Source organism: Amblyomma maculatum, chromosome 8 (assembly GCF_055883805.1).
Source record: "Amblyomma maculatum isolate TAMU_Amacu chromosome 8, ASM5588380v1, whole genome shotgun sequence".
Classification (NCBI taxonomy): domain Eukaryota; kingdom Metazoa; phylum Arthropoda; class Arachnida; order Ixodida; family Ixodidae; genus Amblyomma; species Amblyomma maculatum.
Window position 1 is genome coordinate 95,704,637 of NC_139351.1, and position 18,693 is coordinate 95,723,329.

Consider the following 18,693-nt stretch of genomic DNA (forward strand, 5'->3'; position numbering starts at 1 on the left):
CAATAAATTCCCTCTGCTATGTCGCCGCTCACTAATGTTTAATAAAACTTTTTCTAAACACCCTCTTTACGTCGCAAGACGTCGACCCGGAGGAGGATTTTCGAGAAGCTGTCGACTCCTTCTGTGGGCCTCTTCCTCAACTTCCAGAAGACGCATGTTCAGCACTTAATGAGCCGGCAACTTTGGAGGAGCTGCGTTTTGCATTAGGCGCCATGAACCAGTCGACCGCACCCGATCCTAACGGACTAGTAGCCGGTCTTTATTCCACTTTCTTTGACATTCTAAGTCCTTCATTACTTAGGCTCGTAAATTGTTTCCTTAAGAGCGGAGCCAAGCCAACCTTGTTCAGTGTCGGCCGTATTCTAATTCCGAAGGAGGGCATGGCACCGTCGAGTCCCTCATCGTGGTGACCGATTACCCTCCTTAACACCGACTATAAACTCGTAGCTACATTGCTCGTCCGTAGGGTGCTAATCTACCTGCAGGATTTGGTTAGCCCATACCAGTCCTCTGGGTTACCTGGACGATCGGTGTTCGCTTGACTGACACTGACGAGAGACGTCTTCGAATACGCCTATGACAAACGGATCACTGGAGCTTTCGTTTCCTTGGACCAGGCGAAGGGATTCGACTGCGTAGAACATGGTTACTTGTTCGCCGTGCTCCGCTCATTTGGTTGTCCTGACGAATTCGTTCAGCTCTTACGCGGCCTTTACACATACCTTAGCAGTTAACTAGTACTGAATGACCAAATTGCCGGCAGCTTTCCGATTACGCGTGGAGTGCGTCAGGGGTGCCCGCTCTCGCCGGTAGTCCTCATACTTTCGCTCGACCCGCTGCTGCGTAGGATCGCCGCGGTCAGGCGTATTCGAGGTTTCCCATTAGTAGGACAGAAGATTGTCGTTGTATCTGCATACGTGGGCGACATATCACTCTTCGTGTGTGAAAAATGAGTTTAATTGTTTTTTTTTTACATCTTTTCAGGATACGCAGCTTAATTGCAGAGCAGCTCAACACGAAGGAAAGTAAAGCACTCAGATTCGGTCAGTTCAGGGGCCCTTTAGCCACCGACGTTCCGTTTGTGGACGCAGTGCGTATACTTGACTTGCTGTTTGAGCCAAGCGGGGTTTCTCCCCGTACCTGGGACTTAGTTCTCTCGCGAGCAATGCACGCTCTTTCTGATGCAGCGCGTTTGAACCTCACGCTCAATGCTAAAGTCAGTGTCGTCAAGAAACGAGCTTGCGCTTTCACCCTTTATGTGGCGCGTATCGCGACAATCCCGCGCAGTGTGACGAACAGACTCGCGTCCCTTATAGGGACTTTTGTTTAGGATGGCAGGACAGCGCTAGTCGCCCGTCACATCCTACACCTTCCGAGGAGCAGGGAAGGCCTTGGCCGCCGTGCATCCCGACAGTGGCTCGAGTACTCGCGTTAAGGCTGGTGGAGAGGCTATTGGCTGACGAGTCTTACTCTGGTCGCTCGCTCATCCTGTACTGGATAAGCACGGCGCGTCGTGTGCTTACACCCTGATATTATCTCGGTCCCCAAGCGGACAGACCTCTGCCGTTTTACCTCGAGGTTGCCGAGACAAAGTCGACTCTTGATGCAGACCTGCCAGATGTTAGGCGACCTACCAGCTATACGCATCAGCGAACTAGTTGCCGTTCGCAGGCTTTCAGCTGATGAGCAACGAGAGACCGCTGTCCCCAAATGGCGAGCGTGGGCAGCTTGTCGGCTGCCAAATGAAGTGCGACATTTTGACTGGCTTAGGCACTGGGGCGTCCTCCCCACGAGACAGCGCATTGCGAAATGGGGTATTGCACCCAATGACCAGTGTGCCAACTGCGGTGCTCCCGAGAGCCTCTCACATGTTTTTTTTTTTTTTTTAATGTGTAGCTTTAAGAACAATGTGGCGGCTCGCGTATAGAATGTTTAACGACCGCATGAACCCCGGCGTCAGGCGCCGGCGCAACCCTTTTGTACACCTGGTGTTCACTGTGGTTTTGTTTGTGTTGTGGCGTCGCAGGTGCCTCACTGAGGCGCGCCGCACTCCCGCCCGCGCAATGTACCCAGCCTTGCAGAGGCTGCGCCTCGTCGTCTGGAAGTATCTGTCTGGACATTTAGAAACGGACGGCGAGACGCGGTTTCTGTGGCGCTGGCACACGCGCTTCTATGTTGTACGGGGGAGCAGACTTGAGATGCCTATTGCACTTTATTAGAACCCCCTCCCCCCCTTGTATTGTTTTGATTGATTGATTAAAACATTATTTTCCACCGATTTAGGAAGCCCCCTACTCCCCGCTCCTGGCACGCAGGCCTGAAAAACGGGGGCTGGAACTTCCTCAACTAAGGACTGGCGAATATACATTGGTTATTCGCGGCCTCAGCCGCCAGGCGGACGGCTTTTTGGTGGTCAGAGAGGACGTCGCTTCGCAGCAGGGTTACCCAGGCTTCTCTATTTTTAATGTTGTTCCTAGCGCCCGGAGACTTAGGGCATTCCTAAAATATATGGTCGAGGGTCTCCCTCGCTTCGCAAGCTTTACATTTATCATTTTTTCTCTCATCTATCTGGGTGTGAAACAAACAGACAGGGTTTGGGAAATTTCCGGCTTGTAATCGGCGCCAGGCTGTGGCCTTTTTATTATTTAAACTAGGATCCCGTGGCGGCATCAGACGTCTTCCTAATCTGTAATTTTCGGTTATTTCTTTATAGGTTTGCAAACGTTCGTCCATCTGCTGGCAGTCGGGCGGCTCCGCGTTTGCCCGGAAGTTGAGATCCCGTGCTGAATCATGGGCCGCCTCGTTGCCGGGGACGGACGTGTGTGCTAAGGCCAAATTAGAGTGATTTTGCGATCGATTTTAGCTACAGCTGTTAAAATTCGTGCGGCTTCTTGCGAGACCCTGCCTTTTTCGACATTTCAGAGAGCAAGTTTACTGTCACTAAATATCAATTTTTCCCTCTCTGGGGAATCACGATTTTCAGTCTGTTATGTATATGTACCATAGCTTTAGTCTGTGAGTAATGTGCGTTTTTGTTGTGGCTTTAGGAAGAAGGAAAAGAAAATGCACGGGCCTGCTACCGGTAGTGAACCACCTCCGCTGCCTCGTGCAGACAGAAGAGAGCCACCCGATTGATTTATAGGAAGGGAAAGGCGCGGTAACTGTCTCACTAATTTTCTGTGTACACCTGAACCACGCCGTAAGGGAAGGGAGGAAGGTGGGAGTGAAAGTGGAAAGAGAGAAAGAGGGGCCGTAGTGGAGGGCTGAATTTCGACCACCTGGGGATTTTTAACGTGAACTGACATCGCACAGCACACGGACGCCTCTTCGTTTCGCCTCCATCGAAACGCGGGAACATCTTGCACGACTGTTGTGTGGCGCGCACGTTCTGGCACCTAGTGACGCGCATGTTTCATGCAAGGATGGAGTCGCACGGACGCCACAGGGACAGTTTCATAGAGCTTGTCATGTGCATAGACATGTATGTGCTTCCGCAGCTTCCGCAAAAAGCCTGGCTGTTTTGCGGAAACTCCCGCAAAAAGCCATGTTTCCAATGCTCTAGAGGCTAAAAACAATGCTGTGCACATATTTAAATGAAGAATTGATAACAGTGGGGGAGAAAGAATTCCTCCGACGATTTTCTACCATGTTTATTATTGCAAACGGCAGAGTGACCGCACCCATCCTTCCGTACTAGAAGGTAGGTGAGTGTTCTTGAATGCCATGATGCCCGATTCGAGAGACTAATGCTGCACAAGTGATAATATTGTAAAGAGCATATATGACGGGTATATTCTGTGTATGTGCATAAGCAATACTTGCCAGACCAATAAGTGTCCCAGAGAAATGTTCTTGAGTTTTGTAGATTGTTACAGAAAATAAAATTATCTTAAGAGTATATGGAATTGGCACAAAGGTTTATCCATAGAGAAAGAAAATATAAAGATAGGACACTCGTCTGAAACTGGTCTCAGGAAGTACAGTCGTGAGAAAAAGTGGTATACAACACTCAGCCAGTGACAGAGCTCGGAAAAACTGCATCGAAATACCATATAGCTACATCGTAAGTGCCCCGCCGGGGTGGTGCAGTGGTAAGACGCCCGACTACTGTGCCGGAGTCCCCGGGTTCGAACCCGACCACGGCGGCTGCGTGCTCTGCGATGTGAGCGCGCGTTAAAAATCCCCAGGTGGTCGAAATTACTCCGTAGCCCTCCACTACGGCTCCCCTTTCTCTCTTCCCACTTTCAATCCCACCTTTCTCCCTTCCCTTACGGCGCGGTACAGGTGTCCCCAGAGCAAGTGGGACAGTTACTGCGCCTTTCCTTTCCTGTGAACCAATTATTATTATCATTATTATTATTACTACATCGTAAGCGACAGCGACGCCGACACAAGCATGCAGATAAAATGGGGCATCACCACTATTATTTTGATCTTAGACAGCTGTTGCTAGATAAAGTTGGGAGGCAGTTTTCTCGAGCTCCGCCATCAGCTGAGTGCTGTATACCACTTTTGCTCACGACTGTACGTCACAACTACGCAGGCGTCTAGCATTCTGGCCAACGCCATAGGGCACAAAAAGGAAAAAAAAAATGTTTTTAAATTCAAGCGTGCAACTTTCCTGTTAAATAATTATGTATGCTTTAAGGCTGCTATTTTAGCACACATATCAAGATGTAATTTATTGAAGAAACATGCAAGACTGCTGGTCATCTGCTTTATCAGCTCGGTCTTGCTGTAGTGCCCCAAACGACTTTTCGCTTGCTGGGCAACAGAATAGACAAGTTTTTCTGCTTGAAAACACCGACATAGAGTCAGCACAGGCTAGTGTTGTGATTTTTACATCGCAGTGAGAAAGGGAAAGGCGCGGTAACTGTCTCACTTGTTTTCTGTGGACACCGCAACCGCGCCGCAAGGGAAATGAGGAAGATGGGAGTGAAAGTGGAAAAGGAGAAAGAGGAGCCGTAGTGGAGGGCTTCGGAGTAATTTCGACCACCTGGGGATCTTTAACGTGCGCTGACATCGCACAGCACACGGACGTCTCTTCGTTTCGCCTCCGTCGAAACGCAGCCGCCGAGTATGGTATTTAAAGCGCGCCGCACATGCAGTTTTGATTAAAAAAGTAAGAGGATGGGGGGAGGGGGCATCAGGGGCCAGAGCCCAAATACATAAAGCATGCAGGTATTTCGTAGTGTAGCTTAAGGCCAATGTCGTGCGCATTCATAAAGCCGCGAGTCTGTTAATTTAACAATTGCGGGCAGATTGGAAAGGGAAGGGAGGAAGGTGGGATTGAAAGTGGACAGAGAAAAGGGGATGGCTTATTGGAGGCCTCCGGAGTAATGTCGACCACCTGGGGACCTTTAACGTGCGTTGACACCGCACAGCACACAGACGCCTTTCCGTTTCATCTCGTTCGAAACGCAGCCGCCGGCGGTCGGGATCACACCCGGGTACTCCGGCGCAGTAGTCGGGCGTCTTACCAGTGCACCACCACGGCGGCGTCGAGGGGCATTAATAATAATAATGATAGTTGGTTCACAGGAAGGGAAAGGCGCAGTATCTGTCACACTTGTTTTCTGTGGACACCTGAACCGCACCGTAGGGGAAGGGAGGAAGGTGGGAGTGAAAGTGGACAGAGGGGAATAATTATAATAATAATAATAATAATAATAATAATAATAATAATAATAATAATAATAATAATAATAATAATAATAATAATAATAATAATAATAATAATAATAATAATAATTGGTTCACAGGAAGGGAAAGATGCAGTATCTGTCACACTTGTGTCTGTGGACGCCTGAACCGTGCAGTAAGGGAAGGGAGGAAGGTGGGTGTGAGGTTTTCGGGAAAGGAAGGCGCAATATATTTTAGGTGGACACTACAGAATCTTGGATAGCCACACATTTATTGGGTCAACGTAACTTGATATCAAATTTAGTGCTACGTGGTGAAGCTTTCGCTTCAAATGTAAATTACCGTGCAGGGTGCGAACCGGAAAGCAGCGTTAATACGCGGAAATGCTGGTTTCTTTTTTTAGAACGCAGCTCTTTGGCGCCCGTTCCTCTGTTTCGCGTCGTCGTCGCCGCTGTCACTCGTAAACTCGTAACCAGCTGCACTATAGTTCCACTTTCACTCCCACTTTCCATTATTCCCTTACGGCGTGATACCGGTGTCCAAAAAAAAAAGTGTGACAGATACTATGCCTTTCCATTCCTGTGAATCAAATATGAAAGGCACGCTTCACAGCTCAAGTGGAAGACGTGACCACGCATGGTACATACTGCAAACATAAGTGATCCGGACTGTCAAACTAGCTGTATATATGCAAACTACATCAAAATATGATGCTTTTCACTGTAAGTGTGTCAATTCTCGGTTACTACACATGTTACCCTGCAGTTCGGTGTGGGCGCTCACTCAAAGAGAAAAACATATTTTGATGTAGTTTTTGATATACAGCTAGTTTGATAACCCGGACCTCTAGCCGATCGTTCCATGGCTTTCGAGGAAGGCCAGGCCCGGATCTAGCCCACCCTCAATTTTGCTTTAAAACATACTGCTAGAAATTCGATGAGATATGCCTGCTAAGTTTGGCTACAGCGTTTTCAAGTCAGTTTGAGTTGTTTGCGAAGGTTCTCGTCTGAAGCATTTGGCATGTTGTTGTGGTTATTGTTGTTGTGGCTGTAGGAAGAAGGAAAAGAAAATGCACGGGCCTGCTACTGGATCTGTAGCTGAGCCACCTCCACTACAGAAAAAATAAGGAAGTACGAAAAGGAACAGGGAGAAAAAGACGCGCGCCGCAACAACAACCGTCGTCCACCACCGAACCAGTGGCGGGTGCAATGACGGCCTACAACAGATAAAATTCGGTGGCTGGCTAGTCCCCGCCGCAAGCGGTGTTAACCTATCCCAGCCCCTTAGGGCCAGGAACTGCCACCCTCATGTGGCATTAGTCCCTTCGCCGCGCAACGTTCCTGTGGGTCCACGTTCACACATATTTCGTCACGAAACACTCCACTAACAGTTCTTAACTTGAATGAAGAGAGCAATTAAGTCATCGCGAGCTTGCGGGAGGCAGAGCGTGTGGCATTAGTCTCTTTGCCGCGCAACGTTTCTGTGGACCCATGCGCTGCCTCCCGCAAGCTCGCGATGACTTAATTGCGCTCTTCATTCAAGTCAAGAACTGTTAGTGGAGTATTTCGTGACGAAATATGTGTGAAAAATGAAAAACGTTGTCTGTAATTGTACATGCATACCTTGCTCGAGATCTTTACCTTAATCTATCAAAATAGGTGAAGCAGCTGATGAGCTGCGATCAAATTTCGCATTAGGAAGTAACGTAATCGTCGGAAATTTGCACAGTGGATCCCCGGGCACTGCGGTATTGAGGGCAACGAACGTGCCGACGAGCTCGCGACCGCAACACATGAACTTCCTCCTAGCGACCAGCAACTCGCTTTGGAGGACGTTTGTGCGGTAATCGACGACCACCTCCGGACGCAGCACCCCGACCCACGCATCGCAAGAGGTGAGCGCATTCACAGTGTCAGCGGCCGCTTGCTGACTCGGCTGTAACGCGAAATGATCCTTGGATGTGTGTGGCACGCATTGGATGTGGTGGCCTGGGAAACGACGGATGCACCACGGACTCGCCACCAGTGACGTGTGTGACGGCTGTGGTGCGGTAGAGACTCTCGAACATCGTCTACTCTGCGCCGCGCTGGCCGAACCACGACGTCAGTTGCTGGCGGCTTACAGAGCGCTGGGGGTAATGCAGGACAGCGTAGCTGTGCTCCTGTGGCCGCCGGGCAGTGCGCGCGTCCACGAGCGAACACACGTAGCCTGTGAATATATCGAACGGGCGGGCCTGATGACCCGCCTATTTCACCTCGCCAAATAGTGCGCGCTGTGACCGAACGCTCCGAGTGTGCTATTCCGGACGATAACGACCGATCGCCCCACGTCGGCCATCAGTGTTTTGTATACAGTGTGCACGCGCGTGTGTCATGAACAGTTGCATGGACGTAGAACTATTGTGGAGGCCCGCCCGATGTTCCGAGTCAGGTTTCCACAGAACCAAAAGTGACAGATACTCCGCCTTTCAATTCCTGTGAACCAATTATGAAAGGCACGCTTCTTCCCTTCTTCCTCCCTCTCTCCCCTTATAGAGCCCCATATTTCGAGCTAATTTTAGTGTCGTTGAAGAACATACTATTCAATATAAATATTAGCATAAATAAACTATGACTTAGAGGCACAAATCCCGTGAGACGCTCAGAATCAAACTTTTCTTTTACAGTTACATAAAAAGAATACCTTATTTGCGATTTATAAGAAACGTGCTCACGAATACAAAAATAATGGTGCCGGAATGAACAGATGGCGACATTTATTTTAATTGATAACGAGTTAACTAGCGCAGATTGTTGCGATGAAATCTATACTTGCTACTTGCCCCAATCGCACTAACAGGTGCAACTCCCACGACTCTGTCACACTTCTTGGTATGTCCCGAGTCCAAATTTCTTGATTCGAGAGAGTGGCAACAATTAGTTGGCACTGTCTCTGTAAACAGGGTATGGAGAGTTACCGACTGCTAAATCAGTTCGTATCAAAAAGAAACGTAAAACAAGATGTTCGAAGTTGATTAAGAATAGATGCTGTGCACGAGTTGCGTTGAAGCATGTTTCCCACTTCCAGAATGCGGCGTCGTGCGCTACGACGGCTCGGCAAACGCCGCCTGGTGTGATGGCGGAGAGTCAAGACTGCCGTCGATGTGGCTGGGGGCCACCACGGTAAAGACGTTAGTGTTCACAGCAGCGGCGGAGGTTGCGCTGCCCCTGATCCTGGAGTCGAAGTTCATGCCTGCGAACAGTGCTAGCGCTGTGAAAGCGCTGATCACCTCCAGGAGGAGGAAGACCGCTGACCAGCCGTAGTACTCCGCAACCAAGCTCAGGGGAAGGCCGGACATCACTCCGCCCACTGCGTGTGAAGTGGAAAACATGAAGCTATGTTTGCATTTTGTAAAGTTTATATTTATTTGATTCATCGTGACGTTAATACTGGCTAGACCTGAAGGAGACAAGCGACCGATCACAGACGCGGCCGGTCTGGACGCAACCCTGCCATGATGGATAATACAGGAGCATTGCAGCGACTTATCTTGCGTAGAAGTCGATAAAGAAATGGCGGCTTGTAGCTTTATTTGTAGCTGGAAAATATATTATCCATTGACTCTACTCTTAGTGTTGAGCCAGCATCATCTCCAAAGTGAGTGGACAAATACACAATGAAGCCATAGCTTTCGAGTCGTTTTGGCAAAACAAAAAGGGGGGATGTTGGGACCTGTCGATGTTCAACGCGACACAAGAGACAAGGATGATCAAAGAGGAATTCCCTGGTGATGAAGCCATAGCTTTCGAGTCGTTTTGGCAAAACAAAAAGGGGGGATGTTGGGACCTGTCGATGTTCAACGCGACACAAGAGACAAGGATGATCAAAGAGGAATTCCCTGGTGATGACTGTGCTAATACAGTTTTTACATCGTCATGCAGCGCTCGTATCTTTTACTTCTGTCCCGTCCTTGTGTGTCGCGGTGCATTTCGAAGCGTTAACGTACAAACAGGCCCGGCTAATTGTCTCAGTGTGACGAAATATATCTCCAGGAGACGGCTCCTTGTTTAGGAACTGTTTTCGAGCATGCGAGTTTACAAGCAACAGGTCTTTAGAATTGTATTGATCGAGTTCACTAACGCAATTCACTAACTAAAGCAATCGCACAATTGTTTAATTTAAAAATGTAATTTCTTCTTTCAATAATAGAATGCACAACTCAGAATAGTTACGCAAAAGAGGTAGCCGAACTATCCCACGAGACAAATTAATGTATAAACATGACATGGGTATAATACGCTACTTGTGTGTTGCATACAAATATCGCACTAGCGCTGTAGGCAGTATTGTACTTCCCCACTGCAGTATAAGGGCTGCCTTTTAGAACATATAGAGAACATGCATTTTAAGTAGCATAAGGACGAACTCATGCTGCTGACAATTGGCGCTAGACTTCACTCTAGCTTCGCCTTCGCTACTAACACCAATGAGCCTTGATGTAGTCGCAAGCCACATATTCCCGCGGTCGCATCCAGTCAACTCGGGTCACAGACTGCACTCGTTCATGCCACAACCGCCACACAGCTTCTTTGCCGAGGTAAAAACAGCGATGAGAAAACACGTCATGCATACCAAACATCATCGTCGTGCACCGTCATTCGTTGGCGGCTCCGGAACGGCCATGTGATATGGCCATTTAGTTTATTCAATTGGCACAATGACCGTATTTCCGGCATAATAAGCGGGACGTCATACAACGTAGCCCGCGTCACCGGGTATACCCGACCAATATGGCACAAGCCCGAATGAAATTAAAGAAAATTTACGTCCAACCGCTAACGTACTACCACTGTCCTTATGAAAAGCGCCGCATACAAAGCCGTTTTAAGGCGAAAGCCTTTAATGTCTCATGCTGTTGTGGACAAAATATGTCCCGCTTTTGCGGCGGCTCTGATTGGCCGAGGCGGGATGACGTCATAGAGGTATCGACCAATCACAGAGCACCATCACAGTACGAGCGAATGTGCGCCTTATATGGCCATATGCCAGCCAATAATCAAATACTAATTAATTAGCATGTAATTCAATAAATAATTACTAGATAATTATTAGGCGGGATGACGTCATAGAGGTATCGACCAATCAAAGGGCACCATCACAGTATGAGCCAATGCGCGCCTTATATGGCCATATGCCAACCAATAATCAAATACTAATTAATTAGCGTATAATTGAATAAATAATTACTAAATATTTATTGGGTATTTATTTATTTATTAATTACTAAATAAATTATTAATTAGTACCAGTTGCGTAGCAGAATGCGGCACTTTCACTACTTTAGTCAAAGTCCCTCGCAATTTTTTTGTGGATAAATTGCGAACAGGCATGCATAGGCATTAAGTAAGAAGAAGGCGCTCTTCGCTCGACTGCTACGGGAACCCTAAGCCTCAAATTATTCTAGATTGTGGTTTAGGTTTGTAGAATACAGCCAGGCGCCCGAAAGCCGGAAACTAACTAAGACAGTGTACAAGTGGCGGCTTGTACAACTAAACTACATGGATGAAAGGCAGAACTTCAATATATGTATCTGCGTTTTTAACAGCGAAAATCCTTCTAACGCATAGACAACGTTTCGCGTGATATGACGCGCTTATTTTTGAACTCTTTATTTTCCCATCCAGCATACTGAGGAGCCGTAGTGTTACGTAAAGCCTGAGATTGACTTCAGGGAGGCCGCTTCAGTAATCGAGATTGAACGGCGAGAGGGAGGTGAGGTTGCAGTGCCAAATTTCGGGAAGCCGTAGTACACTTTCTTTTATCTTCCAGAACATAATCTGCGGACAAAGAAATAGAAAGAATTTCTTAGAGTAAAATAGTCTCATATAGAGTGAAGCCTTGAACTGGTGAATATCTGATTTGTGGTGGCAGCCGTCTTTCGCCTCATTATATACTGGCTCCAATTGGTTTGGCTTACCAGATTTAACGTCCAAAATCAAATCACGTTACAAGGAACGCCGCGGTAGAGGGCTCCGGACCATTTCAATCTCCTAGGGTTCTTTGACGTGAACTGGCATCGCACAGCACATGGGCGTCTTGCTTTTCGCCTTCATCGAAAAGCGGCCGCCGCGTCCGGCCTTTGACCTCACGTCTTTGGGTTCGAAATCTAGTGACTGCTTCTGCGGCGGTTCGTCTTCATTTTTTTTTTTTTTCAGGGAGGGGGCCCAGGTAAAGAAACCAAACTTTACTCCTTTAAATAGGGCTGTTCTTTATAAGGAACAACATTTGTTTGCTATGATGGGCGTACAGATGAGTTAAGGCGAGAGCTTTTATAGCTCGTTAAGTCGAAGAGCCATCGGTATCGTAGCAGTAGTATTTGTAGTTGTCGGCTCCCCATGTCGTAAATAACCGCGGTGGCTACGTAAAGCAAGCATACGAAGGTAATTTGTTTCTGTTGTGATTGACGATTATTTCATCTGTGACATGCGATTGAGTTTAATTGAAATTCCTAATACTTCCATAATTGCTGAGTAAAGAAATGATAAATTTGGAAAAAGTGCATGAAAGATGCTCAGAAGAAAAAAACAATGCTGGGTGATGCTAATTTTTAAAATGTATAAGGAATGCAATTGATCAATTATTTGAAATTAGTTAAAACCGACAAAGGCGTCAAACTGCTCACAATGAAAAGGCAATGTTTGCTGATTTTAAAAAATAAAATGCAAGAAAATTAAAATATGCAAAACTAAAAAAATGAAATTATCCTTGTGTTTGAAACGCTGTCATGTCATCAGTTCCTAATGGCTTTTCACAACTTTGAACTCTTCCCTTGATTTTGACATAAAAGAAAGAACAGCACAAAATATGTCTCTCTAAATGCCGCGGGTGACATTTTGTTCCAGCGGGCTTCACCACACAACGAAGGGGCAAATCAAACCTTTTTCCGCTTTGTCTCATCTCTAAGCGTGCCAGCTTTACTGCCACAAATCTCCACGGACGCCAACATTGAGTCGTATAGCCAAAGACTGTCAATTATGCACGTTGTAGAAATCCGAAAGCAAAAGCAAGCCAAGCCAAGTACCAAGCCACGAGTAAAAGCGAGCAAAAGAATCCAGAAGGGAAGAGTGATTAGAGTAGAACAAAGAGAAGAAGACGGAAGCCGATGCTAGTAAAAGATTGGTTTGGTTTAGGTTTTTAGGGTTTAACGACCCAAAACAACTCAGGCAATGAGAGACGTTGTGGCGGAGGATTTGAAATTTCGACCACCTGGTGCTCTTTAGCCCCTGGAATTAGGGAGAAAAGGTAGAAAGCGGGAAGACATGTCTTTTCTCTCCGAATGCTTCAACTAAAAAGTATCCCAGTTAGCCTGTAATGTTTGCCCTTTGCTTTCCCATCGGTACTACTCACGGCTTCCGCCGAAGGCTACGATGGCGTGCGAGGTTCCCGACAGGTGCGGTGGCACGCACTCGGAGGCCACCACTCCAAAGATGGCCATGGCCCCGTACAGGCATGCGCCCAGGACCAGACCGATGACACCGATGAGCAGCTGCATGTATTGCATATTAGAAACAGTGGATGATGAATTATTGCCATAGGCTCCGTATTGTTTCTCTCATGCATCTGTGATTTCTCTGATTGTGATAAAGCACAAGTATCAAACACGTCCTCGGGAGCTGGCAAACATCTTTTCCTTTCTTTTGTATATAAATAACCACTACCACCACCACCTGTAGCCTTTCCGGTATTGTCGCATGATCCGACGGTCCCAAAGATTGCGGAATTTGTTCGAAAATTCTGTTTCAGCCACAACCTGTTTTCTTCTGACGCGAGGATGTTGTTAGCACCACTAAGAAAAAAATAGCTGTGTTTAGCTTGTGGTTAAACCTAGAGTTACACGAGAGCTATCTGCATGGCTACGCTTAGGTCCAGCTTGAAAGTAAAGATATGGCTTTGCACATAGTTTACTCCATGGTTTCAGCTTTATTTATGCCATAAGGAGCACTTTCGACCACTAAAGTGCGATGAGGCGAAAGCCTCTATCGCGCGGTGTTCCGAAGCCCTCCACTACGGCACCTCTTTCTCTCTGTTCTCACTCCGACCTTCGCGATGACGCGATAGCGTACGCTACCAGCCAAAAAGCCCCGCCTCAAACGAGCCATATGAACGTGTCTACGTGGCCTAAGAATAATGTGAATGCAAAGGTTTTTGCAGGCTAATTGTGATCTCACCCTCCCATATGAAAGGACAGACCCGAGTTGGCAGCTCCTGCCAAGCGTAATGTCAGGAAGCCCTACGTCAAGTTGGTGCTCGGCCATGTCAGCTGCCAGCTAGCGCCTTCCACGACTTCTTTATTCGCTCCTCGGGCGGGCACGGCGGAATCGCGAGACTCTGGCCAATGTAGCGCTCGCTACAAAATTGTCCGCCGGCATCGGCGGCCTCGACCGCCATTTGAAGCCTGGCAACATTGAAAAAGCATGAGCATGCACCTGGCTGATAGAAGTTGGCAAGTGATATGACCGGACACTGAAAAATCAGAGGTGCAATGGCGCCTCGGCGCTCATTTCTTTCTCGCTCATAGAAGTCGCCGGATGTGTGATTGGTCTGTGAGTTGTCGGACGTCACGAGACTAGATGACACGGTCGAGTTGGAAGGAGCTCTCTTCTCGTGCAGCTTCTTGTGCAGCTCCGTGCAACAGAAATGTCTACAGCTATAGGACTCGCAATGGGGTCTCAGGTAATTAAAAGGAAATTGCCATGGCGTAATAAATGCCAGAAGAGGGCAAATACGGGCTGGTTTGCACATGCTCAAGAATCGTGTAAAACCGCGCTAGGTGAGACGACCCACGTGAATGACAGACACATGCACGTGACCCGTCTCACCTAGCGCTGTTTTACTCGATTCTTAAGTGTAATAAATGATTTAGAAACGAGCATTAATGTCGCTGTCATTAGTTTACATAGGCGATAATTTGTTAAAGTAGCATGCTGTAGAAAAGAAACGTTCTTCTCGTGAATATCCTTGATCGCGTCGGCTTTTTTCCACCCCACGTCATCCGCTGATCGCTTTTCACGACATCACGCCGGCATGTTTCCCAGCGTCTCTTCGTGCGAGTAAATCGTAACCAAGACCGACTGAAATACAGACCTGCACAGATAGCACTGCTCCAGCGCGCACCTTCTAGTTCATAACCTTCGCCGCAAGGAAACGAACACTACGGGTAGCCTAGCGCTACTGTAAACCTGTCAATAAGAAGGGTCTATTAGTTCTGTCATTTTTCTTCATCGTTATCGTTTAATTATCTGTCCACGCAGTAATGCGCAAGCACCTCTTCTGCGCATGTGCAGCGAGTAACTGCAGTGCCTTCGCACAAAACGGAATCGAGGTATGTCTTCTGGTGAGAGAAAAACATAAAAATAAACACTCTCCGCTAAAATACAAAAGGGCAAAATTTTTGAAGTATAACTCGGACAAAGACCTTTTTTTTTTTAATTTGGGTAGAGTTTGTTTATATTAATTTGTGATTTGATGATGATGAAAATGACAAACGAACAGGTCAACCGAGCGCCCTCAACGGCGAAAAAGGAAACGAAAGTTAGCGCACGCGGTCCCATAGGACCCTGCTTTTTGTGCAGGTCTGTATTTCAGTCGGTCTTGATCGTAACTGTACCCCACTCCGCCTCCCTTACCCCGTATGCCCGTATACAATGATACATGCTAAATCAAAATAACATTTATGAGATGCTGTCCCATACGCCTCTGTGTCACTAAGCATGATTTAATTGTTGCGCAACAATTCTTATACGAAGGGTACAATTTTCGGTAATGAAGTATCAGTATAGTGATCAGATGCCTAAGCGTTTTCATCCCTTATATTAAGACCAAAAAATGACTACCTAAAACACACAGTGTTCAATCAATAATCCATTATAGTATTTCAAGACCATTTTGAAGATGCACTTTTTGAAGCACTAAGACGGCACAAATGAAATAAAGGTGAATGATGGTAACCAGGTAGCCATTAAGTTAATTCTTGCAGTTAACGTTTTAACTGAAAAGAAAGAAAGAAAGAAAGAAAGAAAGAAAGAAAGAAAGAAAGAAAGAAAGAAAGAAAGAAAGAAAGAAAGAAAGAAAGAAAGAAAGAAAGAAAGAAAGAAAGAAAGAAAGAAAGAAAGAAAGAAAGAAAGAAAGAAAGAAAGAAAGAAAGAAAGAAAGAAAGAACCGCAGAAGCGCAGGTGGACGTCTGAACCCTACCGTAAAGGAAAGAAAGGTGGGAGTGAAAGAAAGAGGTGTGGCAGAGGAGAGCGCCGGAATAATTTAGTCCATCTGGGGTCCTTTAAAGAGAACTAACAGCGCATAGTACACACACGCCTTTGCGTGTCGACTCCATCGAAACGTGGCCGAAGTGGTCGGGTTCGAAACAGAGTATATTCTGGTTGGGTACTTAAGCAAATATAAATTGCATCATTGTGTAGCATTGATTAGGTGCTCGCGAGAGCAGGTATAATATCAGATTTTGGTTAAATACTGGGAATAATTTGCATCCAAATATGGTACATTGTGCAATACATCGTTGGACTGACAAGCTCCATCGTTACGCCATTTCTTAGTCATATTTGCAAGCTATTCATAACAGATCTTACGCTCTTGTTGAGCCCCAAAAATTGAAATACGAACATCACTTCAGTGGAGAGTTCTCGCACACGAGGAGACAGCTGTCAGGAGAGCGAAAAAGTCTTTTATAGCAAAAACAAAAGTATCTCGCAGTGGAGCATAGTTTTATGCTAAATAAAACAATTAGTGCCCGGCTGCAGAAGAGATCGAACTCTGCACGTCCCACTTGCATTCTCAAGCAGCACGTCCGCCGCTTGTGGGTGCGCTGTTGTCTGCGAGTGACAGGTTTGGTTTGGTTTGGCATGTGGGGTTTAACGTCCCAAAGCGACTCAGGCTATGAGCGACGCCGTAGTGGAGGTCTCCGGAAATTTAGACCCCCTGGGTTCTTTAACGTGCACTGACATCGCACAGCACACGGGCGCCTTGCTTTTCGCCTCCATCGAAAAGCGGCCTCCGAGGTCGGGATTCGATCCCGCATCCTTGGGAACAGTAGTCGAGCCTCGTAAACACGGCGCCACCCCGGCGGGATTTCTCTATTAGTTTGCTATATGGGGCTGCTCACTCGTCTAAAATGCGCGCGAAAATGGGCCCGCTGCGGGCGTCAGCACGATGTTCCGACGACTTCGTCCGTCAGACCAGCTGAAGAAGATTTATTTTTAGTTTTGCTCTTTTTTTATCGTGCTTCGTTTCACAAGCTTTATCACTAACAGGTGACCTCAGAGCCAGCCTTGTATTTGCTTCCACCGTGCAATCACACGCTAGTGTCTACATGCAGCTGTTGAACCGGATTAATACGTTTCAGCAGCGCAGCACGTTGTAGAATGCGGCACAAAACAAGCGTATATCGTATTAAAAGCCGAAATTAAGAGTTGTGATTATATTGTGATTGTATTGTGATTATATTGTGATTAATGTGTAACCCAAAGAGGAACGCAGAACTGAGGGGAGATGGAAATATATAAGCTTCGAGAAAGGAATGCAGGGTATGTGGAGGTAACCAACTTAGCCCATCGCGCGTGCGCGTTTTAGAACCCCTCTATTTCGTAACTAACGGAAACAAATTGTGCCAATTCCAATGGTCATGAGCTCGACGGAGCGCACGTACTCGAAACTTCTACTTGAGTGTAACAAAATTATTGTTTGGTCTAATAAAATGCTATATCATTTATTCACTTGTTAAGAGAGAAAATCAAGCCTTTATTGCAAGTGAACTCCCGGTACAATTTTTATTGTCTAAACAGAAATTTTCAAGGCGTAAAGTCGGAGTTGTATGTCCTCTGCACATTATCTAATAGGAGCAGAGTACCTCAGGCCTAGCGGTATTTTTTTCATCACTAAAAATGTAGAATTCTTAAGTTCGACGACCGAAGAAGATTCTCCCTTCAAAGCACGCGCGGTTGATTTAGTTACTCATATTTTAACCCAGATTTCAAACCTTTTTTTTTTTCTAAATTCGCCTCCTTCCATTGCTAGCTGCACTGATTTAACATTATTATTATTATTTAATAGTATTTCAGGTGGGAACATGACTATTCCCGAAAGTATCTTATTCTGTTAATCTCACGATCGAAAAGTATACCCTACAACTTGAGCAGCGTACGCTGCCCCTATAAAGGAGTGTGCTAGACAACATAGTACTCCCCTCTTACTCCCTTATGCGGTAATTCGTGCTCAGAATGTACATTATCAAGCGTAAGCTGAACACCCTTTGATTTTTCTCACTCCATCTCTCCTTACACAGCTACATTAGCTTTCTGTTCACCCTTCCAATTTAAAGCCGCTCAGTGCGACCAGTTTGTGTAGTTATATAAAAGATACAGATGGTAAACAAGATTCATGCGGAATTACGAGAGAGCGTTAGATTTATACACTTTTATACACAGCTACAGAACTATGTTATAACCTATGCAAAAAATGACAAAGACACAAATGCTAGTTTTTTAATCATATATTGTGCGGTGAAAATTTCCTCTAGGTGAATCAGACCTCTTTAGATGTCCCGTAGCCGTCGATACCCACTATAAAAAAGCTACAAAAACTACTAAAATAAGACAAAATATTTGTAGTTCTGTCGTAAACACCAGGATTTTCTGTAATTTTGTAGAACTTTCCTGTAGTTCTATTTATCGTACTCCTCGATCTGTAGTCGTGTAGTGCTTTTCTATTGTCAGTACAGAAAATTCTGACGTTATTACAGACATTTATGACGCCACAACAGGTTCATTGTCGAATACCGCACAGTTGCAACAACAGAAAATCTGTACTTTTTTCCGACTGGGCAGTTCCTCTAAGCGAAGTTTTCGAGCTGAATGAGATCATTGTAGCCTCTTGTTCAGGGAATGGGACACTCCCATGACAGTTCTCAGAGGCATGCTTGCAATTTTTTGAAGCGGCGAGGTTCATACGGAGGGTGCAAGGGTCCCGTGAATTAGATTCCCGTCTCCCTTTATGTTGAAGGAG

At 46.3% G+C, this 18,693-nt stretch overlaps 1 protein-coding gene across 1 annotated transcript in view; it reads right to left on the bottom strand.

Moving 5' to 3' along the window:
* Positions 1-8,725: 8,725 nt before the first annotated feature.
* The window catches only part of LOC146181883 (glucose-6-phosphate exchanger SLC37A4-like), a 28,628-nt gene continuing 18,660 nt past the window's right edge, over positions 8,726-18,693 (bottom strand). Inside the window, exons 8-9 of the mRNA XM_084575862.1 lie at positions 13,030-13,168; positions 8,726-8,991 (exon numbers count right to left, since the gene is read on the bottom strand). Of these exons, the coding sequence (XP_084431988.1) occupies positions 8,726-8,991; positions 13,030-13,168 (405 nt within the window). The remainder of the gene's footprint in view (positions 8,992-13,029; positions 13,169-18,693) is intronic.